Source organism: Cyrtonyx montezumae, unplaced genomic scaffold (assembly GCF_038088225.1).
Source record: "Cyrtonyx montezumae isolate F1298 unplaced genomic scaffold, pur_monq_1.0 scaffold_1, whole genome shotgun sequence".
Classification (NCBI taxonomy): domain Eukaryota; kingdom Metazoa; phylum Chordata; class Aves; order Galliformes; family Odontophoridae; genus Cyrtonyx; species Cyrtonyx montezumae.
The window spans coordinates 20,492,494-20,520,228 of NW_027071825.1; the positions used below are offsets into that span (position 1 = coordinate 20,492,494).

At 37.2% G+C, this 27,735-nt stretch overlaps 1 protein-coding gene across 2 annotated transcripts in view; it reads right to left on the reverse strand.

Moving 5' to 3' along the window:
• Positions 1 to 4,745: 4,745 nt before the first annotated feature.
• NEK7 (NIMA related kinase 7) overlaps positions 4,746 to 27,735 on the reverse strand; it is a 61,575-nt gene continuing 38,585 nt past the window's right edge. For both annotated transcript variants that reach the window (XM_065742999.1, XM_065742991.1), the window contains 5 exons: positions 27,477 to 27,585; positions 25,201 to 25,308; positions 16,690 to 16,784; positions 12,147 to 12,260; positions 4,746 to 6,371 (listed from right to left, as the gene is read on the reverse strand). In XM_065742999.1, coding sequence (XP_065599071.1) covers positions 6,261 to 6,371; positions 12,147 to 12,260; positions 16,690 to 16,784; positions 25,201 to 25,308; positions 27,477 to 27,585 — 537 coding nt within the window. In that variant the 3' untranslated portion in view covers positions 4,746 to 6,260. The remainder of the gene's footprint in view (positions 6,372 to 12,146; positions 12,261 to 16,689; positions 16,785 to 25,200; positions 25,309 to 27,476; positions 27,586 to 27,735) is intronic.

The following is a 27,735-nucleotide window of genomic DNA, read 5'->3' on the forward strand; positions in this document are numbered from 1 at the left end:
GCAGTGCACTGCAGGCACATCTGATTTGACACGAAACCGGGGTCATGCGGATACAGAATTAGCACAGCACAGAGGCTCCATTCCAGCCCTATAGGGCAAACAGAAGCTTGGCTTTTGGTAAGAACCTGGAGTACTGCTGCAAGTAGAGAAGCTACCTCATTAGCAGCTGGCTCCATTTTACGTATGCTAACCTGCAGTGTAACACAGCGTACCTGCAGTTAGGCACAATACTGAGAACAGCAAGTAAGAGAAACCACTGCAAGGGAGGGACAGTACTGAAGAGGAGCATTGTGCCATACACTCTTCACACCCAGCCAGTGAAGCTGTGAGGCACATTCTTACTCGAAAAACAAATATAAATGCACTGCAATCAGGTTGCTATAACACAAGAAAATAACTGTTAGCTGTATGTGCAGAAATAGAACAAGATAAAGTTACACGAGATGATGAAATGGAAGACAAAACCTACTGCTGAAGTGGTAGAAAATTAAATCATAGCCCAAATTCAAGAACCTTTGAAATGCCTGGAGAAATGGAAACTACTCCAGCTCTACAGTTGTAAAGCAGGATCAAATTTGAGGAACTGAACTGTCTTAAAAGCACAAAGCAGTCAGTAATTTGATGGAGTTCCTTCTTCAGCACATGAAACAGTTGAAGGACAAAGAACATTGTTTACTGTTGTGGATTTTGATAATTTGAAGGAAGGAAAAAGTCGCAAACAATAGTGAAATTACAATGGTAAGGATAAAAGAAAGAATAAGGACAGTGAAGAGGGGTGGAATCTCATATTGCTGACTTGAGAGATGTACGACTGGCAGACATATCAGAAAGAGAAAGGTTGTGGCGTCAGAAAACAGAGGCAAGTAAAATCATCAGGGATGTTGGAAAAAGTCTAGAGGGAGTTTGGAATAAAAATTACATCTTTGAATCAACAGGCCAAAAACTGGCCAAAAAGTGAAGAAATCATCAGAGATTGAACTACAGGAGAACCAAACTGGGGAAGGGAGCATTGGATCTTTGGGGTACTTGAATTACAAATCAAAACACAGACATGAAAACAAAAACAGAGAGAGGACATTCAGGTACATACAATAAAGGGATGATAAATAGGGAATAAAGGACAAAGTATTAAACAGAACTAGTTAAGATGAGGGGAGTCACCCATTTCAAGATGGCAGGAAAAGAGAAATTTGGTTGCTAGTGAAAGAGTTATTTATGAAAGTAATTCAATTCAAGAAAAGAGTACAAAATGAACAAGAGCTGCAGAAATTAAAGGGACAAACTCACACAGGTGAGAGGCAGAGTCCTGGTTCAGAAACAGATTGTAAGAAAGCAGAACAATCTGGGGAAGAAAAAAACTCAACACCTAAAATGAGAAGCAAACCTGGAAGCAAACTCACCAAGAAAAAATAGACACGTCATAAGTAGTTAAAAAGTCCGTTTGGAAGGAGAATTAGAACAGGTATGGCACCGCTGAGTCCAAAGCTTTGTTGTGCTGACATTCTTCAGTGATATTCAGAAAAGGATGAATGAAAATTAAGAAATTATATGAAAAGATGTCTAGGGAGAGTATTAGAGATAGGGCACTGTGAGAAGCAACCGAAGAAGCCACATATAGAGAAGCACACAGAGATGAAAATAAAGACCACTGAGTCAAAGGAGGTAAGGCCAGTGAAGGAAGGAGGCAGCTGAGAAGAGTAAAAGAGTCAGAAAGGTTAATAGACTAGAGATCCCAAAAGGAGTGAGTGACAGGGTAGAGGAGAGAGAAAGACAGATATGCTGAAAGAGAGCAGGTAGTGATCAGAGAAAGGGAATTTAAAAATGAGAGAAAATAAAGCACAGTATTTAGTAAAGATGAGGTCATGGGAATGATTGAGGCAGCAAAAACATCTGACTAAAACCAGAAATCAAAGTGGCAGCTAGAAAAACTGAATGGAGAACAACTGAGCTAAGTACTGATCAGAAAAAAAAAATGGGATTGCCTATGGTTAGGGATAACATTTGAGAAGGCAGGAATGGGTGGATTTTAAAGTCATAAAGAAGGAGTGGAACTGCTGCTAAATAAGAAATTTGGAAAATAAGAAATTCAAGTTAGAAAGAGGGAAGAGATGACAGGGAAGATGAAGCAGGTGATGGCAATGGAAGAATATGGAAACCAGGAACAAAAATGTGAAGAGTGAGGCTTAGGGAAAGAAGTGAAGAGTGGAAAAGATTCTTTAAAATCTGTATTTGAATCACATTTGTAAATTAAGTAACACATCACCGGGTATGCCCAGCGCCTGTATCTCTCTCCTTCAGTGATCACAGCAGGAAGATTTCGTTATCCACCCAACCAAACCAAAGATCAGAATCCAGACGATCAGCACCGTCACTGGTGATTAGTTGACATGGGGATGGGGCAGGGCTGGAAAAACTTCAGACTGCTAACACTGTACTAAAATGGAGGAGGAAGAAAAGCTATCTGAACTCTGCTATTCAGCACCTTTACTTCCAGACTGAACCAACTCCCCACAAAACACAGGCTGAAGGCCTCTGCTATCTTTCCCCTCACTTAAATCTCCTGTTCCTAAAAGCACAAATACCTGACACAGCACTTGCCACTGGCATTCAAATTCAGCCATTGTGAGTCTCTCCTCTCTGGCCAACTACCAAGACAGAGACCAAGTGGATGGTTTGCTGGAGACAAACATCACTACTATTTTGGGCCCCATTCAGAGATATCTGAGAACCACTGGCAATAGAAGTCCTCTTTCACCTCCAAGACTCTGTCAACAATTTCACTTTTTATGGCTTTCTTAATCGAGTGCATGAATAAAACACTAGCCTGCTCAGACACATCTAATACTGTATTTCATCTTCCTGTACATTGGCATGTTTTTAAAGTTTCTGTTCATTACAAAAAGAATACATACTTCTATTGCCTGCTTGTACAATGAGTAACTGGATCATTAAAGTTGAACAGAAGAGGGAAAAATACATTAGCCCGTCCTACCAAAACAATGACATACAAAAATACAAAAAAAAAAAAAAGAGCAGAGCACATCATTAATAAATACACTACTGATTCCTATTCGTTCACTGCAAGCAAACAAAACACTCAAAATTACTGAAATTCCACAAAAACAAAATGAAACAAAAAACAAAAAACAAACGCTTCTACCTATAAACAAGAGCTGACAGGAGCTCAAAAAAGCTGGAGTCATAAAGAGGAACCTCTTCCTTATTCTTGGGCCTTTTAGGTTTTTCATATTGTTTCACAATAATTTTAGATAAAAAATCACAGTCGCAATTAATTGGGAACATATCTAGCGTAGTACTTTTAGATAGAATTTTTGGCAGATAGGAAAAATATTTTTTGGATGTACTTTCTATCATTATGATCTAGAAGACTCACCTATAATTGAATACTGGAAACAGTAAACTGACTGCAAGACCGGCAGCAACTACTGTAGCGTATCTGTAATAAGAAAAGTTTGAAAAAATATCAAAGAAGAAAAGCACTGTTATTTTTACACTATACTTAATATCTGTATGTTTTATTTTTATTATGCTACTGCACAGCAGGGGCGCTTTCAAGATAGTAGACAAGATTTTAATGCAATGTCATTCAAAGCACAAAGTTCAGTCATGAAACAAGTTAATACTGTAGTACTACTGAAATAGAGGGTGCAGAAATATAACAGGTTCATTTTAAAGAAAACAAACATGTAATGCCATAGCTTTAAATAAATAGTGCCAAATATCACCATCAACAAAATATGAAAAATAGAATGGTGTTTCTATAACAGGAAATGTTTTATAAAATGTATAGCACATAGGCAATAATTACAACAGACATTATTGTTTTCGTATGTTACTAGGTGCTTTACTCATGGGATTGATTCTAGAACCTCAGTTATACAAGCAGTTCTGTACACCCATACAGGCTTCTCAGATATGAATTCTGGTACCTGAGCCATTTGTACCATTCATTCTACAGTTTTTTTTTTTAAATAGAAACAACTACTACTTTTACTCAGCACAAAATTTAATTAGCAGTACAACAAAAACAAAACAAAAAAAAACCAACACACCCACACCAATGAATCACACATTTGCTAAACTGTAACTCGTTTCTTTACTCCACAAATCCTGACAGAAAAGAAAAAAAAATAAAAATAAATCTATGACTGGTTTCTTTCAAGAAAAGTAATAATACTTGGTGCATAATATTATATGCATATAGCCTGATTGTGTTGGCTTTTTTCCACTGATTTTAGAATATTCTAGTCCATTTCAGAGAAGAACGATTTGAGTACTTGTGCATATTAAAAACTGACAGCCTTTTCCAATACAAACCATTTCCCTCTGACATCTCAACTAGAATATAACCACCATTTGTTTAAAGTATATTATCAGGGAACACATGAATGCAAATCTAGAGGTTGTTAAACACAAACCAAGGTTTCTCAGACACTTTCTTCCTTTGTTCCACTGGAGTCCTACAAGACTAGATCAAGTAAATAAGGCAGCAAGAAGGAAAAAATCAGGACTCGTCCTACAAAGCCTGGAAATTAAAACAGCAACAGAAAAACAATGTACTACGATGAAGATCTGGCACATACTGTTTCAAAACTCACACATTCTGACAAACAGAATTTCCACATTATTTCCAACTTAAAACAAAAACAAACAAAAAAATTCCACACCTACCGCAACTGATCTAACTCCAATTCCCACACTTGGATTTTTATTCCTTGAGCATTACATCTAATAAAAAAAGCTGCACGGAGAAGAAAAAACAACAAAACAAAGAAGAGTGCCGGGAACTGACTGCATACAAAACCTACGTGTGGAGGTACATACTGCTGATTTTCTCTAAACTAACTTCTTTTTACCCATATAATGACAAGGTTTAACTGACAGTAACAGCTTCTTAGCAATCTCACCAGTAAGAATTCTGTTTTGACAGTTCTGTGTATTCTCGAAAAAAGTTCAGTGTTGATATTCAAGAAATTGGAGTCCTAGCTCCATTTTTAAACACCCTTTTTCCCTTAACAATGAAAACATTTTTAAGCATACCAGAGAGGTCTTAGGATTTAACCAAAATATTGTGAATCCCCTTCCCGATAACAAAGTATCTGTAAACCATTCTGCATAGATACTTGTTTCCAAAAATCAAAGTGGCAACTTTCTCTTAAACATAAATGCTAAAATTTACTTTTCCTAAATATAAAGCTACTTCTTAGGATACAATATACAAAATCTGATATTCGTGAAGAATACATTTGGCGTTCTCGTACACAACTATATATTTTCCAAAAGATTTTGGTATTTTAAAAGCATCTTTAAATACAGCATTGTAAGGTCAAATTATTTTAAATACAAAAATCTACAAACAGTGACATTTACAGAAATAGTTGGAAATTTGTAACTTAAAGATCACATCTCTTAATCAGATCTTCTCATATGTGCTAGCCTCAAAAGGAACCCTATTTGTTACAAGAAGCATCTGCATGGTTTTAACACTCGGCTCTGCAGACTTGCATTGCCCCGGGGCAGTGCTGCACAAGGCTATTGAAAATGATCAAACTGCAGAATCAACACCTTAAATTTTCCCACAAAACCTCCAAAAACTGTTTTACGTGCGTTGTGACAGGATAGCAAAATAAAAAGGGACGTTAAAATAATTTCAGTGTAAGGCTTTTTTTCCAATAACTATTTTCCCATCACATTTGGCAAGCACAGAACTCATCATGTCATCTTTCTACTCATGTGCTGAGAACTGCAAGCTATAATTCAGTATAAAATACAATAAACTTCTATAATAATTATATTCCTTTTAGAACTAAGATTAAAATAAACATAACTGTGCTGATTCGTATTTCCTATAAATTACTAAAAAGGTGTGAGATTCAGACATTTTGCTTCTACATAAGCCTAATATCTGTATCCTGTGCAAAAGTGCAACTGTGTTTTAGAACTGAGGCCCAACAGAACACATTTGGTTAGTAAAGAGAACAAACTTGAACTCACTTAACATGGAAAACAGTGGATCTCAGTATCTTGTAAAGTTATGCTTTACATATTTAAATCTGTTAAAACTGCATGTTGGTAAAAAGTAAAAAAAAATAAAAACAGAAAACATTGAAGTTCATACATAAATGGGTTTACAAAGCACAACAGTAAGCTTCAAATAATTACATTTCTGTAACACAAAGAGGTGGGATGATTTATTTAAAATACTTGAATATTTCTGATCTTCAGGATCTGATGTCTGTTTAGCTGCTTGCAGTGTGTGCATGCATACGTTTTGCTACATCATAGACATAGGTTATGTCTGGTCGCTTCTCCGGATCCGGGTTGATGCACATATTAACCAACTGTCGCAGCTAGGAGAGGAAAATAACATGTAAGAAAGCCAACAATCCTGCCAAGTAGTATTTGTGCACTCTCAAATTCAAATTGAAAAGACTGCTGACAATTAGCCCAGCACAGCAACTCTGCATGAACACACACCCAGAGCTCTCTCTCAACACACATTGCACGGTTTTATGCAGGCATGCATGCCATGCTCACACAACCTTCTTACATCCTATACTATCACCAGAAAAAATTATGAACAAAAGGAGTAGCAAGGAGACCAAAGTTCTAATCCTTTCAACATACAACTTCAAACATGCATGTAACTTCATTATACATCATTTAAATGGCAACTCCTACTAAACCCACTGAGGACTTCTTAACTTAAAACCTCTGCCTTTGACTTAATACAATTTTGAACTTAAAAACAGAAGTTGGGAAAGTATTTTGGGGAACAATCACATTATGTTGGCCTTGGAAACATGACACTGGAGTAAATAACCTTTGGACTACGTCCTGGTTTTTATTTGTAGGGTTAGGTCCTTACTTTTTCTTTATAGAGAGAAACAAATAATTAACAAATATGTTCACAAACATTCTTAGGTGCAATTACTGAGAAAATCTAGTTCCTGCAACTAAGTGACCTCATCACCATGATTATTCAAAGGCAACACAGACAGCATATTCAAATTTGCCATCAGAGAGTTCCCTTCCTGCTTTGTATAAAAAGATCAAGGATTTTAAATCCTAATTATACTCTTAGTTTTTCAGAAGATGAATTTCAATGCACTAGAGTAGGAAGCCCAGAAGTTGAAGGAAGAAACATTACATAAAACTATTTACAACTCTGTTTGCTGAAATTGCAAATGGTACACACTGTTCAGGTTCCTTCACGTGGAATAATACAAAAACTGTCAACTAAAACATTCTGTCTTTTTAGTGAAAAGAATTTAATACTTTGAAATTATGAATTCTGAAGATAGTGATCAGATTGCTGGATTTGACCATCAATCAAAAAGAGAAATGATAAAGCAAAATGATGAGCTACAGATCTGCTATTTGAATCTCAAATATGTCAAGTTTACCTGACTAATGGAATTTTAAAAGCTATTGCATTCCTTCTGGCAGACGATAAATAAAAATATCATACCATTGACAGGAAAAACTATTAGTCCATAATGATACCCTATTATTTGGGGAACGGAATGCTGGAAATTTTGAGCTATTGTAAGAAATAATTGCCAAAATGTAACAGAACAACGTAAAAAAAAAAAAGCTCCTGTAGAAGCAGAAGCTGGGACATGGAGTAACCAACAGACACAATACATGAGCAGAGAGCAACAGCTTGCTCTGCAACAGCTCATGCAGCCTGCACAGCAAACAGGAAACACTTCAGAACATCCAAAAACCCCAATCTTGAAATTAGAACCAAATATGTAAACATTTTATAAAGAGGATACAAATGGAATTTATCTGGGGAATACAACATTGAATCTTGTGCATATACATGTATCTTTATCTGTGAAGAGTTCCATCTGTTCAGTACAACTGCTTAAATAAAGCCTTAGTAAAAGATCTTGAAGGACTGACACCTATAAAGCTATCATTAGAGGAATAACAGGATTCTTTTTCATTTTACCAGTAAATTTGCTGTAGGTAGAACAATACAAGTAGATCCTCCAATAAATTTAGCTGTGAAAAGCTTAAGAAGTTATGTTTAGCTTCACCAGTCCTCTTCATGTTTGTTTTTTTTTTAATGCTGGCCTGTGGGTAACTGATTTTGCTTTCTAAACTGAACATTTCCATTGAAAAAAAATGAAATCAATAAACAATTTGGGTCTGAAATTAAGTCATTAAACTGGATGCCTTCCTTAAGAGTTGGTTTGTTACTTCTCTTACAGTATATTTTAGTCCAGAGCTTCAAAGATGGCCACAGAGATTCAATGGTTACAAAGACACTTCAGTAAAACAGCATCATTGCATTAGGTAAGGCTTCCATGTCCTACTCACCCTTGTAAGTACACCTAGAAAAAACATCCATCCACATGATGTCTTGGTTGTTTACAAGTTATTCAGTTATTTACTAACCATAACCAAAATGATTATGTAGCTACTACTATCTAGATGTGATAAAAGGCTTACAAATAAGGGACAGTCATGAATCAGTTCATTCAGACATTCTTTTCTCAACACAAGAGATGAACTCAACCAGTGGTAGCAATCCCTTGCAATTATCACTGTAAAATAAACCCACAGTCATCAACGTGGCAATGAGTCTTACTACTTAAATGCTGGTCATGAATAACACTGCTAAATCTCTTCCTCCCTCCCTTCCTCAGAATTTCATTTGTACACCAAGGGAGCTGAGCAGAATGAAAATAGTTATACATGGAGATAGTCTATCACAACTGAAAACGGGTCCACGCTGCCTGCTAATACTTGGTCATAGTATTACTTCTTAACCACCTACACGAGTACCTGCCTGAATGAACCTGAGATCCACTTGTCACCCCCTCTAGTATTAATGAAATTCCAATATAGAGCCTGACAGTACCACAGGAAGAGGTGCTGGGGTTCTCAAGTCAGACTTCTGTCAGAGACAGAGTAATTTTCTTCTTATTATCTGGCACAGATGGGGCAACAGGCAGAACAGAATTATGATTGAGCTGGAAGGAGCTCCCTGTTGCATCCCCGAGCTGCAAACTTCTTTGGCTGCTTACTCTTCTTAACCTCCTCTGTGCACTTAGCACAATGACTGCGTTTAGCCTGGAGCTTAGCCTGACACTGGAGCAGTGGGATACACTTTCTTTAACTTTAGCAGGTTTTTCAGCTATGAAATAAACAATTATTGCTCAAGTCAGGAGAAGGGGAGGGGGAATACTAAGGACTGTGACAGGCAAGTACCTGGCACTGTCAGCCAACTGAATAAGAAAACTTTTCACGTAAGGGATCTTGGATGATTGAAATAACAATAATAAACTCACAAACCTTACTCTGAATAGAAGACCTTCCTGAAACTCGGTGTTGGAAGAAATGCTGGCAACCCACACTGCAATTCTAGATCTACTGGCTCATTCAGCCTTCTCATCTGGGCAAGGGACTGACTATGGACTTGTGAAGAAAAGCACCTAAGAGGGAGGACTAAAAGACTTCACCTACCACAAAAGCAATGTGATGCTAATATTTGCTGACAGGACTTCATGAGTATTGACAGGGGGTGGCAAGGGAGCCCCAGCTTTCAACTCCCTACAGTAAAACATTTTTTTTCCCATAAATACTGAGTGCTTACACCCTGAACACCAGGGTTTCCTCAGGAATATTCAAGAACTGAGATACCTGAAGTTGTTAAAAATTCAAAAATCCCGCATAGTAACTCCTACAGCTCAACAAAGTTTGTGAATACACAACTTAGACTACTAGGGTTTCTAATTAAAGATTTAACTCATTAAAATTTACTCATAAAGTGTTTCTCCAACACAGCAATTGCCTAGTACTTTGTAATGAAAGCGTTTACATTATCATAGGATGCAGCAATGAATGCTCAATGAAATTATTCTTTCAGGAAATTCTTTGTTATAAAATACGTGGATTTGAGTGTTCAGAAACCCCCCTGAACTTTACTACTCAGAATGTACTCCCAACCTGGTTAATGAGTAGATACCTATCTTTCCAATAGGGATCATTTAGGAGAGTAAAATAATGCAATAGATAATGCTTGCTTGTTCCTCCCCCCCCCTTTTTTTTTTTTAGTTTGTGCCAGTGCAGCATTTTTCAAACAAGATTTTGTTGTTTTTTTTCCTTATACTTCAGTGCAGTGACTAATAAACATACATGGGCATTTTTTGCATACATCGTAGATAATGCAAGTTTTCACACTGGAACAAAAGAAATGCTCTCAGTGCAATCTCTATTGTTCAATTGATTACTTCCTCTAAGTTACTATTTCCACATCTATTACAGCTCTGAACCTCTCACTATATTTTAAAATAATTGGTGTATTTTATAACTACCCAAAACATGGAAGTAAACGTATGCTTTCAGATGAAGAAAATGCAACCTGTGCTTTGCATCTGTTTCCAACACTGGAAGCTACGCAGAGGTAAGCAAAAGGTGGAACCTCTTTCCCTGTCCCAACTCTAAGACCTTCTGTCTGGGCCAGGCTTTGATATTTGCCCCTTGGCTGGGAATCCGCATATCCAACCTCACACTTAGCTGCAGCGAAGTAGCCCTGCAGGCAGGCCAACTTCAACGAACCACTAGTGGTATCATCATTAAAATCCTGCTGAAGGTCACCATGGAAACCGCCTGCTGAGGCTTCACTGCTGCACTCGGCATCTCCTAATCAGCTACCATGTGAAATGCAAATGCAGACAGTCTGAAAATTAGTCAAGAAGAATAGAGGATGAGGATGCAGATATGTGAAATATTCATGCGCTTCATGGAAAAAGGAAGACAGCATGAATGACACAACAAAGAACGGCCCCTGACATTCTCGCTATCATTTTGCATTATTGTTCACACCCTACTGTATTTCTAGGCCTCCAGTTCTCGAGTTGGTTACATCAACTGCCATATCTACAGTCTACAATAAATAGTAATTAAGAATGGCCAAGGTAAAATGACTAATTGGTAAACTCACAAAGAGATTTATTGCAGAAATTACACAATAGATCACAATTTTGTCCTTTGCAAAGTCATGGAATTATCCTTTTAAGTCCAGTTTTTGTTTCCGTTAAGAGGAAAAACTGTCACCGTAAATAGAGCAAAACAAAACACTGGGCAGTTTCTTTTATTAACAGTCCAATCACTATTTGAATGCAAAAAATTTAATGTCCAGAATTAGAATCCCTATTCTATAAATGAAAATGCACAGAACCTTATGTTTATTAAAGGTATTTCAGCGATGCTTCTTATTTGTGTTTTCCAAGTAATCTTTAATTCATGTAGGCTGAATTCGATTAGAATTGGTTACTATACACGTTCTTTGCTTTACAGCTTCTATCGGTTCGCCCTGTTCTCTTTCAAAGTGGGAAAATTATTTCTAAACTAGCATTTTAGATCATTATCAAGCAAACATTTTCTTTATCCTGTCACTTTAAAAAAATATTTAGTTCCTTTTCATTTTATAGCTTTAAAAAAAAAAGGAAGTATGCCCCTTAAATGCATTAATGACAGTAAAGAACTGCTATATATCAACTTAAAACACACCCCACTGTGAGATGCAATTATATTGTCTTTCTACGTTTCTCTGAAATTTATCGTTAGCGTCCACCCTTTCTTGTAAAAGAACTGCCATTCAATTGTATCAAACAGTACTTTGTAGTTGCAGAATGCAGATAAATGGGGACTAAACAATTCATTTTTACGAGTGAGCTACATTATATCTATTTTAATGTGAGCCTCTAGAGAAACAAGGTTAGTGCACTAATTTACTGCAAAGCGCAAACTTGTATAGTTGTGCTTTTAGAAAAGCATAATACATATGTAAGACTCAATCCCACTATGACATGTAGTACATATCGTTGTGTATTCTGGGAAAGCCTTTTGTCATACTTGCAAAGAAGCTCAATGAAATTAAGAAGCTATCAGGCTGAAGTTTCCATCTTTAATCCCCCCCAAAATTTTATATCGTATCAGGGAATTGTTTTGACAGAAACACTTGAGCAAGTTCAACGAGCAAACACTTACAGGCATCATCTGCAAATAACATAAAACTACACAAGTTCATTACTTCATTGGAAGCATGCCAGCACTAAAATGAGGCTAAAACAAGGATCTAGCCTATGAAAAGGAAAATTACTTACTTCTTCTGAATAGTGATCTGAAGGGAGAGGTGGATAGTCACACTGCTCTATCTTCTTGCACAGCGAGTACAAGTTCATTTTATCACCATAAAAGGGACTCTGCAGTGCAGCCATCTGTTTAAAGAAAATGTAAAGTTTTCTTTCGTGTTTTTAAGTATAATTTCTTGCCATAAAACCTGCAACACCAGCAAATCAAAAGCAAATTCTAATGACTTTTGATTTCTTGTCACAGTGCTAAAATCAGAAGTTCCTTAGCTATCAGTGTAACCGGCCTGCACACTTATTCTGCGCTGTACCTGTCACAATCCTTATATTACAATGCTTTAATTGTACACTGTAACAATTATATCAGTACAATATGTTGAAAGTTTGGGTAGTTTCAGCTATTGCTGTGAGTTAGGAGAATCTCTGCACCACAGAAGGGGGACAAAAAAATCCCACAATGTAATTTTCCTCTCAAGAACTTTTGGAAGAAAGCATATCGTTTATTCAAAAACATCTGATCTAAAGCAATACTGTCTGGTAAAAATGCTGGACCACAGGAGCAGATTTTGTAGCATCCCACAGTTGGTTAAGGCAGTGCAGGGTTTTTCTATTGTTCTGCAGGGTGTTGTTGGTTTTTTGTAATTAAAACAGGTATCAAAGGTTAGAAAAACACACCCTCTTAAATCAATCAGTTATTCCACATTATTTCAAAAATTATTATTGCCTCCCAAAACATCACCAGAAGCACAGAAGTGACTTCCATAACTATAAATTATTATTATTGTAACAGAAGAACGTAGGAACAGCTACTGGAGAACACTTATATAACAACCACCGTGTAGGCAGTATTAGTAAGCCTAGGCTTAGCTTCCAGACAACATTAAAACTTGATGTTTAAGGTGGAAACAAATGCTATGGCTAGCAGGGTTACCAATTTTAAAATTCATTTAAAATCTCTCCATTCTGTTCAAAGCCTTCCAAGTCTTTGAACCGCGGCAGCACGAATGCTGCTTTGAGCACAGCGCTGCCCCAAAGTCAGTCACCCTTTTCTACATGTGCTAATAAGTTTGATTTTGGAAGGACAATGTGTACATTCCCCAGACAGGCAGAGTGTGTGTGAAACACGCTAGTCCATGCTGTGCTACTCAGTGAGCTTCAGCAGGGACAGGACAAGCTGAAAATGGCTCTCATCTGTCTTCTGGTCTTCCAGATACCAGCTTAACTCTTTCATGTCTATGCACCAATGTCGCTGGGAAAAGCATGAAAAGAAATTTCCATATTCTCTTATGTTTACTTGACATCTAATAAAAAATCTCACAAGTAGTTCAGTACTTTTTCATATAAACTTCAAGTAGAAATAAATCATTTTAAAGCTCCCCAAACGAATACATCACTACAGTTCGATTCTACACTCCTCCCAAACATTCTATAACCGCATTACCCAAACGCTGTTAATTTTTGGATTTACATGCTATTGTCTCTTACCTTAAAAAGAATGTTAAAAATGCAAGCTAAAGACCAAAAAAAGAAAAGAAAGAAAAGAAAAAAGAAAAGAAAAATCAACTGCAGGGTCTGTACGCATGCAGAAATTCTAAATAAATGCACAGATACTCATTTTCGTACTCTAGGTGTTCATTAAAAAGTACTTTTGTTTGAATGCTGCAGAGTGTTAAAAAAAAATCTGAATGTCCCCTAAGGAGTTAAAACAGGAATACTATATTTTCATGCATCTCCTGCTTTGACAGATGAAAAATGTCAACTGTCCTGTTTTTATTTTCAAGCTTTTGCACTATTCATCTGGTTCATTAGTGCATCTCGCTGCTGCCCCTGACAGCTGCTCGCCCTCTCCTCCCAGCAGCTGAATTTTTCAGGCTAATTTGATCCTCCACACTGAGACGATCGCTAGAATGATTGACTTGCTCCCTGACCTCCAGGGTCTGACTTTCCTGATTAGTATTCTGGGGGTGTCTGAGGGACGAAAGCCCACTGTCTGTCTTCAGGGCTGGTGGCAGCTCTCTCTCCTCGCTTTTTTTTTTTTCCTTTTTTTTTTTTTTGAACTGTAAGCCACCAACCTACAACCCTGTAAGGATGCAATTGCTACGCTGAACAATAAAAGGAAATGTGTAAAACCTACTTTTCCATGTAAAGGTCCATGTAGCAAAAGCACAGCATCTTGATTTTAATTAGTAAAGTCTACTTTGTTGCATATCAATTAAAACTCCAGTGGTAGCGTTTTTGAGGTTTCAGAACTACCAGGGGCTCTAAAATCCAGTGTAAAAGATACTTTTCAGTATTCTCATAGTTAGCATTGAATAACATACTGTTATGTAGGTAAAAAATAATGCTTTTTAAAAAATATATATATACGTTATAGCAAATTAGTCTAAACTCAAATGAAAACATAACTGAAGAATTTAACAGCAATTAAGCATTTATTGTGAGGTGATAAACACACTGCTGCTTTTCTCCAATTAAGCTAGAGAAAGTCTAGAAAACACCGCAAAATAAAATCAATATAACAGAACATGTTAAAATGCAAGCAGGAGACATAACATGCATTGCAAAAAGACAGCAGTGCAGTTTGGTGCTGGCTAATAAACATCCCACATATTAGTCCATGCGTGACTGAAAGAACCTTAAGCAACTTCTCTTAAATAATAATAAAAAAAAAAAGTTAAGCACATATTGAGATGAGTATACTTGAATTTCAAAATTACAGCTCAATGGTAAACACCAAAACAAAATAAATAAAATCTGGTGCTTTGTAGACTAAACTAAACAGGATAAATATTTCTCAAAAAAAAAGGAAAAAACATAATAAAAATCCGTAGTTTTAGACATATAGTATAGTTATACAATACATATCAACTGTACGAATCCTAACTGTTTCATTCTTAAAGGATAATTCCATGCCAATCATCCAGGTAAAACCTCAAAAAATAAAAAGATAAAGGTATTTTGAAATGTTGAGGTAGTAAATAAAATTACGATGTTTAGCTTTTAAAAATTATCCTCTAAATCAAAGATTCTATTTTATATAGTCTTTTAACACAGTCTATCCAGCAGCAAACTAGCAATCTCAGAAAAATAAAAAGAAACTTTAGAAAATGACTGCTGATTTCTGTCCAGCAGCTTCACAAAATTTCAGAAAATGTAGAAGAAAATAATAGCCTTAAAACATTTTATATAATTAATTCTTTGATGTTTTTGCTTGTTTCCAGGTTTAAAAAAAATCCTCAATAAAAGCAACGAGGGGAAAAACTGTAGCAATACTGAAAAATCCTCATTCGTTTTCATGCTACCTTTAGTCTCCTACTTGTACAAGTCTGTAATGTGGAACATTCAGATGGCAGTTGCCATGGTCAGTACTGGGTAACCTGAAGGAGTTATGTACCTGTTGAGGATTTAAACTCACAAATACTTAACTTGCAGATCGTCCCAGAGATTTACAGGCAACAGCTACACACGGATCTGTAAACTCTTCAGGACTGCAGTGTGGCTATTTGCCCCTTTAACATTCACAGCAGCATGTAATTGATATAAAATAAATTAATACTACTGGACACAATTCACCCAGTAGTAACACACTACCTTAATAGGATGACAATGTTTTTTCTACAAAATCCTAACAGAAATGGAGGTGCAGAGCATGTGCTAAGTTGAATCACTGAGGAAAACCTCACAGAAAAGGGGGGTTAGGGATTTAAGTTTTTACCTGAAACTTGACTAGAAAGATTTTACTGCCTGTATTCTGATGGAAAGAATTTTTTCCAGCATCCTTCAACACAAGTGTTTAGTCTTTTTGATCAACAAATGATATGCAAGAACTTTGAAGATGTGTTTGCCTTATAAGCTTACCAGTTCTTCACACCTTTCTTTGCCTCTGTATGAATTGGCCCCGCATATTTACTTCCCCAGAATGTAATGAATATAGCACCATTTATAACCATGCAAGTGTTACCTACCAATCTCAAATGTATTAACAGAGGAATTACCCCATACTTTTAGTTTAGCCATCTGGGAAGTAGAAAAAGCACTTATTACACAGCCAAAGTAACTCAAATGTTAATCCATGATTTTTAATTTCTTAAGTTTCATACAATTTTAAATAAATTATGTATTAGTTTTCAAAAGCATTAGTGGCATAGTTAAGTCAATCCTACTGTTATTCAAAGCATTATTACCAAGATCATAAAATCCACACAGGTCACTGAAAGCATCTAAGAGAGTTCTTACATCTGCTTGTCATTATTCACTTCTTAACCCTTCAGTTATGGCCAGCCTTCAACAAATGGCTGTAAAATCTTTGTATCAAGCCCAGTAAAAGGACAGTCTCTAGTAACACACAAATCTAGCATTTCATACATAGAAATTACCATAAGAATTCTCAGATTTTTAAAGACAGATATTTAATACCTGACAAAGATCTTTTCTAGAAAACTACATACTTCTCTCAGCAGCAAGAATACAGAAACGGATCCTGTAACAGTACTCAGTATACTGGGGAAGGATGTGGGGGGGAATAGCACTATTCAGTTCACTCTATTATCAATATTACCTCATACAGCAGACAGCCCAGAGACCAGATGTCAGATTTGAAGTTGTAACCATTTTCATGTATTCTCTCTGGAGACATATAATAAGGTGTACCAACTGCAATAAATACACAAGTATTTTTGAATGAAAATTTGTTACATGACAGTAAATAGTTTTCCTGACTGAAAAACAGTTGTTTTCAAGTATCTTCTGTATTTTTTCATTACACTACACATGCAATTTCAATTCATACTTACAACTCTTCAGTTTGGCAGAAATACCCATGAATAGATTCACATTTCATCCAATGGAGCTTTACTTTCACTATAGATATCTAATTATCATAACTGTTCAGTTGAAGGATACTCCCAAGTTTTATTTTTAAAGAAGCACAAAAGGTTTCCAGAGCGAGGATTTTCTCTCCAGAAGTTCCATACTACACACACCTCCCCACCTCGCTCCCCTCTAACCCATTGGCACTGGCTGGAAATGAGAGCAGCTAGAAATTCTCTTACACAGGCTTCGGTTTTTATTTTTTTTTTCCTTTTGAGAGCACACAAATCAGAAAAGGCTGCTTTTGAAACCAGTAAGCACAGTTCAGCTTGAATATCTGAAACTGAGCCTTGAAATCCAGATCTCCAGCTACCCAAAGAGGAAGGCTGGAAAACCTGGGGGTCCAGGAGAAGCTGAGGAGCTAGGGAGCAACTTGACCAACTCAGAAGCAGGCTCTGCAAGGCATTTCTGTCTTCTGAGCCTGTGGCTGCCCTGGCACAATCCTGTCTGAGAGCTGTGGGCACCAGAGGTACCCAGCCCACTCCTGAAAAGCAGCATTTCCTTGGACTGTTCTCAAGAGCACATTTACATTAGCTGCTGCAGGACAGCTCTCCTGCTGATTTTAATCAGACCCTGCCCAGTTGTACCACAAGTTACTTGAAAAAGATGACTGTAAAATGTTTCAGCACCCCAAAACAAAGAACAAACAAACAACAAAAAAACCCTGAAAATACCAGCTTTGGGTTCCTCCATAACAGATCAATATAAAAATAATTTTTAAAAAGTTGTGAAAAAGATTCTGGGTGGCAGCTTTCATGCAGTGTCTCTAAACATTCTCCCTATATCCCTCTCTAAAAATCAAACCACAGTCTAAAAGCAAAAAGAATAGATCTACACATGTTTTAATTTAATTTTCTGTGGAATATTTCCACAAGTACCAAATCCTGATGATGAAATCCAAGTGAAATTGGCCTTATTTCCAAGTTTACCACCTGGCAACACAGCCAGTGATTAACATCAGCACTCTCACCGCAACCTACAAAAACAAATGCTATAACCTCACACTGTTTTATTTAACACACACTATGAAGATCTCCAATCTCTTCATGCTCCTGAATTAGCCTCCTCTAATCAGAATTTAACACTATGTGAATGAGATGTAATGAATCGCTAAATAATTCAAATCTGAATGATCTGACTAATGCTTTAATCAGATCAATAATTTTATTCTAATCATTTCCAAAAGATCACAGTTTTGACAACATACCCTCTCATTTATAAAGGCTGGCATCCCAAAGCATACTACGCTTTCTCAGGGGAAACAGCAGGAAAGCTAAAAAGCAAACAAACAAACTTTCCCCCGCTCAGCTTGAGAAACACGGGGCCATCTTCCCACAGGCCCGGCCACTGCTGCTGCAAGCCTGCAATTCCAGCTGACATCCCTTGCAGCACACTTGTGAAAGAGACACTGAAAACTGATTCTGTGGCAGAAAAACAAGGACAGAGCTCATGCACTGCACCCTAGTGCAGATTCAGCCCCATAAACCCTTACAAGGAGATGCTCCCAGTCCCAGAAGAGCAGGGGTGCTGCAACCCCAAGTTCTGTGCTGGTGAGGCTGAGCTGCACAGTTGCTACCTGAGACACCAAGGGACATCAGGAGTTTAAAACAAGAGTGGGGAATGGCAATTCAAACCAAGGGAGTGCCACAAAGCCATCCGCTCTTACGAGACTTTGGTATTTATCCACAGGCCTAGAGAGATGATATTCTCCCCATGAAAGAACAGCCATTGGGATGGATGGATTGCAATACTAAAATATACAGAGCATCTAAAAGCAAAAACAAAGCAGTCTGCTATTCCAAGATAGCAACAACAGGAGTTTAATAGATGTTTAATGACAGCTACCTTTAAACTGGAAACTGTAATTAAATCGCATTTGGCTTGATCCAGCTTTCACAGTTTTCTGGTTGGCACGGTACTTCTCCCTTGAAACCTTACTTTTCTTCCTCCCAGGGATCCGTAAGCTTGGGCACCTTTGAAAAATTTTAGCTGTATTCTGCATCTATTAATTAACACACAGTTTAGTGTATTCAGATGCTTTCCTGGCAGAACTCCTCTAACAAAAAACAAATGTAACAGTAATCTGGTTCCTGACTGGTTACAGAAGCAGTGCCTTCCTCGTGCTGAACCATCAGCCAGGAACTGGCAGTGAGTAATGTGCCAGAAAGAGGCTTCACACAATCCACAGGGGGCAGCTGAAAACACAGAGGTTTGAAGGTTCAGAGCTTACCAAAAGCAAAGGTAATTTTAACCAGTAGCTCTGGGAAGCCTGCTGATACATTAGGGGTCTGATCTGACTGTGAAAGATTGATGATAGTGAAAAGGCAGAACAAATGCTATCATTTTACAGCGTTTAGCCTAGTGTAACACCTTAACTGCAACACAACCTGAAGCCCCCAGTGACCAACAAGTGAAAGGAATCGAAATCACAGTTATGTAGTCACTGAAACCACAAAAACAACCTGAAGATCTAGACATCATTACTACTTGTGAACTGTTTTCAAGAGAATATGGCACAAAAGATTAGTTTCTCAGACAGTCAGGAATTACTGAAGGCATTACAACACCTCAGAACAGCGAGCAATCTCAGTACAAAGTGCAAGTGACTGCTTCATTTCATTACATGCTATTTTTGCTCCCTCAATCTTTTTTCTTTTTTCCTTTCTGTTAAGCAAAATACAGTATCACTATACAGTAAAAACATGCAATTTTCTTTACTGATCTGGAGAAACAAGTGGGATCACAGACAAAAGGGGGAAAAAAGAGGTAACATGGTCTATGTCTGTGCTTATAAAAAAGAAGTCTGTTAACTTTACTATTCTGTTTACTGCATTTCCACACCTCAAGTAAAGCACAGGCTTTACAGGTAATCTTGGAAACGGCCAGATGAACTGCTTCCTCACACCCTGCTGCTCCCTGCCATTAAAGATGATGCAGATCTAAGGAAATGTTTCTTGATGTAAGCTTTCTGTTATCGAGATGAGGAACAGACATAATGGAAACAGTGGTTATGAGAGACAAGGAAGCTGGATACGTGTGATCAGAGGCAAATAAACATTCATGAAAAAGGGAGTTGTGACAAACAGTCCACCTTACTACCTGCATAAATGTTTCCCTCTAACAGCAGAGTTAGAGGAAAGTAGGTTCTCTTGAAAAGTGTGGAGGTGAAACAAATACAGCAACTGACTCCAAGTACTATCAAACTTGTTTTTAAGTGTGAGAAAAATCTGTCTAGTACACATGAGTACAGTTTATACAAAGCCATGTAATGGCTGATTCAGAAGGTGTTCAGTAGACTGGCTTTATTATCTTTAATAATGACATTTTGATCATTGGAGTACATATCTGAGATCAGGAAGGGGCTGAAAACTTACTGCAGTGATTTGACAGGACTGCAAAACAAGTCTTCAGTTAAATGGAAAAAATAAAGCCTAATTTAAGTAATCAAAACCTAAGGTTTATGAAAAACTTCACGTCCTGGAAATCACAGGTATTTTATAACACAAAGTTCAACACAACACACAAGTGCTTAACAAGATAAACAGTGGATGCTGAATTAGACAACCTCGGCTACAAAAGCTCCAGCTACAGAGCAGCGAGGGCAACCAAACACTGGAAGAATTCTGATGACAAAATAAATTCTCCGTAACTACAAGTTTGGGGTTTTTTTCTGTCTTTTTTAAACGTAGATGTAGTAGGTTTCAAAGTGATAAGCTCTTCTTCAACCATGGATACGAGGTCTGAAATGATGCACTAATCCCAAGTGGTTTTTCAACCTAGCCTATATTACGCAAATAATTCAACTGTAGAAATCAATCTACAATTATTGGATTACTTTATACTGCAGCACTACAACATCACAATAATTCATCTTCAGCTTTCAAATTACAGTAGGAGACCTCAGGTTTTCATACATAAAATAAGGGCTGTTTTAATACAGCTTCTTTGAAGAACGTGATGGTTCAGCTGGAGATGTTCCCTGCTAGCACTCCTGCACAGTGATGGTGCAAGTTGTCAGAATAGTTTGGCTGAGAACACAGAAGTGAGCTTTGCAGCTAAACGCACCACCTCAGCAGGCTTTGACCCCTCTGCTGAGTTACAGGGCCACAGAGAAGAGGGTAAGTACAATACTTGCAAGTATTTGTACAAGGTGATCGGCTTGTTGTTGTTGTTGTTTTTTTAATTCCCAAAATCTTGCAACAGTTTACATTTAAATTTCTCATAACATGCAAGGGCTGCTCCAAAAGTAATGCCTCCTCTTTTACTATATTGGCCCACAATGCCAGAGGCAGATGGTGGTGGTATGGCAGCAGAGGTTGGACCTTCTTACCAATATTCCATTACATGTTATTGCTGTGTGACAGAGTGACAACTGTGCTGTTGTTACTGTGTGACAGCAGAGGGGCAGTCTGACAGAACAGTCTGTGACATGGGCGTGTATATGAAGAACAAGTGCATCACTGAAGTCCCTATGTGGAAAAAATGGCATCCATTGGTATTCGTTGACAACTGCTGAACGTTTCTGGATACCAACGGGATGTGAGCACAGCGAGGCAGTGGGTGGTGAGTTTCAGCAGTGGGACAGCCGTAAATAGGAGGAATTACTTTCAGAGTGTAGTTCTATGCTAGTGTAGTGACACAGGTACTATAGAAATGACAATTTGCTAAGCCACTAAAGAATCACCAGAAAGCAATACATGATGTAAATGCAACAAATGATGACTTGTTCACCAAAACGTTAAGAGGATTACACATCTGTTCCTCTGCCCTGCAAGAGGGTATTCACATCATGGCAGCAGCGACAACACACTGTACAGTCATCTAACACAATTGCACTGGAGAACTGATTTTATTTATTTATTTTTCCTCTAAGGTGAAGCACTGAAACGTGGACTATATTAACCATTCAATGGGTCTAAAAAAAATAAAAAAAGTCTAAAAAATTATTAGCCCACATTTTTCAAGTAATTCCATCAACTTGTCTGAGGGTTGCCATTTCAAAGAGCAAAAGACCTGGCCTTCAGCCACAAAAGAACAAGAACAAAAACTCACAATCATGGAGAAAGGGATAAGAGCATTTGTTACTGTATATTTCTTTCTTGCTTGGATTCTCTTTCTGACACTACTTTCAGATCTAACGTTTTCTGAAGCTAAGTAATTTGTCAAGCTTATATCAAAACCAACAACACTAAATGTCTTCATTTTCTTTGCATTTTCATAGGAAAGATATTTTATTATTATCAATAAGATATGTACAAGCCATAAGAAAACATACACTGTTTTGTCAGGCTGTACAGAAAGAGTTAAGAGCATTAACAAACACTGTCCAGTTCAGGTTTTATTTTCTCCTCATTTGAATCAAATAGATTGTCAGCAAGTATTTTAATTAACCAGTATTATTCATAATTAGCCGTTAGTAGCTGTAGCTAATGAAAATTTTAGTACATTTCTTTATTTCTGAAAGCCTGAATCTCGTTTGCTACTGAAATTTTTATAAAGCCTGTAAACAAGTATAAAGCACTACACATGTTTGTAATTCACTATTTTCTATGCACCAAAGGTTTATGGAATCATAAAAAGATGCAGCTTTGAAAGACAACTCAGGAAAACCAGTATCAGGAATTGCATGAGAAATTAATTTAAAGGAAGAGTCTCGTTAAGTGACATTATAAATCAGTGTGTGACTGCATCCATTTTAACCTAAGTTAGTAGCTAAACAAAACCTTTCTTCTAGGCTGAATTCTTACATTGGGTCATAATTAGAGGGAAAATGGGAAAAGCGATGGGGAAGGGAGGGAAACAGTTCCTCTACCAAGAGGCAACATTCAACATTAGGAAACAATGGCTTTTGTTTGCTTTTGTCTCCCACCTCCCTCCCTCCATGGTTGGTTCCTGTATTTGTAAGAGATGAGTTTTAACACATTTGGGTGGTTTTAAATTTAAAAATTTTTACAAACCTCTCTTCAGCCCCCTTTGCAACCACTCCCTTGAAGTAGTTGGTTCCTTCTTAACTTCCTGACCTGCCTCGGAACAAATCCATCACTGCTACCCTCACACTGAATTCTACCTCAATTAGGATTCACAGGTGCCTGCAAATGCAGTACAGGAGCAGTTCCCTCATTAATGCCCTTGTTTCATTAGCAGGCAGTAGAAGGAGCCAAACTACGGCAAATAAGGATTGCAGCCAGAGATAGCCACCAACCCGTCAGAGTAGCACGAGCAGCAGCAACACTTTCTCCATCACACACTGTGCCACAGATTCATATAAAAATCTTTAGAGTTATATCCAAACTTTTTTGTGTAACCCAAACATGTTTCCTGTCTAGGCTCAGTGCCTCTTTCCTGCCTCTTCACCTCTTTTCTAATTAATGCACAATTGCACATCTGTGTCAAAGTTTCACCTCAGTTCTATTCAGACCTTGTTTGGACTACACCAATATCAAAATGCACCATGCAAAGAGAAAAACTGAAAGGCATAAAGGCATGCCTGAAGACTTTCTGAGAGATGGGGAAGTAAGAAATACACTTTATAAAAATTCCTTTCTAAAACAGTTGCTATGGTCGTTAACATAAGCAACACCCACATTTCAGATGTGGTACATTTGTGCACATCAATCCTCTCTTTTTTCCATATTGCACTGGTATCTTGGACCAGATGAAAATATTAAATTAAGAGGTGAAAATATGGTACATTATAATTCAAGGAATATAGTATTTCATAGTCTAATTAGAACCATCAGCATTTGAACAAACAATTCTTTGTGAGGTCTCTCGTGGACTTAAGACAGAGATTGTAATTATTACCTAATATTTAAGAAAGCCAAGAACAGTTATCATCCTTACCACACACTTTTGTGAAGCAAAAACATCCAAAAGCATAATTGCAGAATAATCACCTCCAGTTGTTAAAAATTCTCACTGAGCTGCATCTGATTTGATTTTACCTATCCGTATTCCACTACTGATAAGGTCCTTTGTCTGCCACACTGTCCTTTAAAACAATCAGCAAACAATTTTAGATGTTACCATCCATAGGGCTGCCCTTCCTGGGCCTGGAAGTTCACTCCACACCCTTTGCAGTCAGTGACCAGAGTTGAATTCAGCAACCACTAAGCAGCCGTTGCAGGAACAACAAGCTAAAGATGCTATCAAACTACATAAACAGACTGTAAACATTAAACTTAAAAAGATGCTGCTACTCCAGAAGAGACAAAGATCATAAATTAAGAGAACCTCTCAGATTCTGTCACTTGTTCATTCACTGTATTTAAAGTATCTGTCAGATATTTTTTTCCCCCTCTGAAGTCATTCCAGACTCCAAATGCTCTCATACATTACTCAGAAGATGCAATTTCTATTGAAATCTTGCTTGGAAAACATACCGTTGTTTTTTTTGTGTGTGTACAAATACAGAAGAAATTTGGCATTTCAGAAACTTTTCAGATACTTACAAAAATTGTATTTTTTTCTCCCTTTCAAAAATCTTTATAGCTCATAAAGCTCAATCCAATTCTCCCCTCAACATGTTTAGCATAAATTGATAAACTCCATCTTAAAATATCTTTTAAGAATTACCATAATAACTAGTACCTGTAAAAATTAGAACAATAGTCTCTACACACATCAATCTTAAGTTTGTAAGGATAAGAAGGAAGGAAATATGAAGTCACTATGCACTGGACTTTTTTCCAAGTCCATCAGTAAATATTCAATCAATTTCTACGGTAATTTGGAAGCTGATCAATTACACACATGCATATATATATATATATATAATTTTAATTAGCAGGCGTTCTTCCTGATCTTTCCAATCACATCACCACCATCCATACAGTATACAAACATAAGCAATTACAACATTCTTTTCATCAGATAAAAGTTTGCTCAGATTGAAAAAACATGTCACTGCTACTGATTTTATTTTTGCTAACATTTCTAGAAAACGCTACTGAAATGAAGACTTGTTTCAAGGCAAAAATGTATATTAAATGACTCAAAGAAAAAACAAATAACTGCTTGCCTGAAAGTGACAGCACCTCAGTGACACAGTTTTCCCACATTAAACACGTCTCTGACCATTCTAGTTTTTTAGATGGTATTAGCTGCATCTAACACCTTTTCTCCCCTCAAATGAATGGCCACAGTATTTTCACTATGTGAAAATCCACCTTCCCCTCACCTGCCCCTCAGAAAAGCTTACCTAAAGAATGAGCAGCTGTGGTTTTGGAACTGAAAAATCTGCCAAGACCAAGGTCTCCAAGCTTTACTACTCCCGTAGCTGTAATGAACACATTAGCTGGCTTTATATCTGAAATAAATAAATAGAAATAAAATTTTAAAACTATGAAGTTGTAGAAAAAGCTATGGCTCTGTCAATAATAAGCAGAGAAAGGTTTTTAATTATGGATAACACTATTTGACAGTGTCGATCAGAAAAACTGAATCTTATTCTGAATTTCACATTAACCATTTTAATTGTCCAAACAGCACTCAAGCAACTCATTTAAGAAAATGAAAAATATTAAAAACAAAAACAAACTACTGATAATACGACCCACCTGAAAACCACAGAAACACATACAGGAAAGTTCATTAGTACTTTATGTAAAGTTTACGCAGTGAATTCCATTAGAACCAGAAAACCTCTCATTAAGCTTAAAATAACAGATGAAAATATTTCCGTGAGCGGTAAATGACATTTTTCATCACTTTCTCCGATCAGATTATCTGCAGTGGCAAGATGTTATTTAACTGAATGAGGGAGCTGACTGATTCCCTTTAACAGCCAGCATTAAAAATAAATAAATAAATAAATAAGATGTACTCCGGAGAATGTTTATTTGAACTCTTCAATGGAATTGGGCTAATCAAGTAGAAACAAAGAAAAATAATGATGTATACCCCAGACAGTTATTTTTCACAAGTAATATTCTCTTTAAGTTTTAATCTAATCCCCCAGAGATGAGAGCAAAGAATTTTATTCTATGATTTTTAACCAAACCTGTCAGTCTTGTAAATAAGCTGACCTCATACTTGTTTGGCAAGTGCCCCTCGTTCTTACTGAGCTTATAGGCACAACACACTGTAGCTCAAAACTTAAAAGAAAATCATGGAAGCATGAGGAGACTGCAGTTTGCATAAGACGCAGGTACGGTTAAAGTGATTGTTAATAACCCTTCAAGTGACAGCACTCCTAAGATTTTAACGTTGTAAAGTTCTAAGCTATAGAAAGGAAGACAAGAAATTTTGTTATACTCCCTGACCCAGTTTTCAGGACTTTACACCATCCTTGGCACAACAGGTCAATATAGACATCAGCTCAAGTTAAAAACATTTTTAGTTGTTGTTGGGTTTGGTATATACCCATGTATAGATTTGCAAGAAAATCTGGAGGTAGAATTTCAATTTAAGGAATTTGAACCTTCCTATTTTGAGCCAAAACAAACCAAAACAATTTTAGCTACAGAAGCATTAGAGAAAGATAGCTGCAACTTACAGAAAGAATCTGCAGTTTTACATCCCTCTTTGTAAAATCTGCACTTGCAGATATCCATACAAACGCACAGGGAAGAACAGAAGAATCACAATGGAAAGCCATCTGGGGAGGGAGTCCTGTGCATCTCAGTTTATCTTGCTGAAAGGTACTGCAACTTTGGCAAGTGACACAACTAAGAGATAGTGTCTTGGCTTTTAGGCAGCTATCTGCATCCCAGGAAAAGGAAGCCACCAACTGAAGACATGCAATTTCACCTCAAGTCCATATACAACTTGTACATCACAGACAGAAGGACTTCCAAGGCAAAGAAAAAAAAAACCCGTGCATCTGAGAAGCAGCTATACTGCAATCTGTTTATGAAGACAACATATGGAGGAGACAGCCCTGACAGGGATAGCTGGCAACTACAGGGGCTGCTGGGACACACTACTTGACACAGAGACCAGAAAGAGTGGAGAGGAGAAGGGGGAAAAAGCTCACACCTGCATGTAATCCAGCAGGTAAGGGAAAAAGGACAATATATCACTGGAAGGATGCACAGCAGGAAGTAAATACTTTTTGAAGAAAAGAAAAAAAAAGGGTGGAAGAGGTGAAAAGAAAGGATGAATAGGTGCTTGAGAATGCACCTGGGCAAACAGAGGAGAAGAGGACAGAAAAGGAGAGCCAGGAAAATGAACTGAGCAAGGGAAGAGGCAGCAGCAGCAGGGCTTCCATTAGTCACAGAACTAGCACCAATTTTGAACGCTGAGTATCACAAGCTGCTGCTACTGCAAACAAATGCCTACCACAGCCAAGTAAATGCACAACTGCTGTCACACTTGGTTGTTCCTTACAAAACATTACAAAAACATATATTGTGTCAGCTGCTGAAAACGATTCTGTTGTGATTTTATTCGGTGCAATCTGCATTGAACCAGCTTAATTCCCAACACTGTAAAGGGTTTAGGTTCAGTAAAGACAAATCTTTGATCCTGTATTACCTCTATGCATAACACGACGAGAATGCATATGTTCCAATGCACTGCAAAGCTGAACAAAGTACTTCCAAACTGTTCTTTCAGGAATCAACCTCTTCTGTTTCTTAAAATGCTTAAAGAAAAAAAAAAAGATAGCAAATAAATATCAAAATCTAAGACTTGCATAAAGTAGCTGAATAAAACAGAAAATCCTTTACCTAAAAATCATGTGCAAGAGACTCCCAAACCAATTTAAATGGTTTACTGAAAGTTTATTGACACA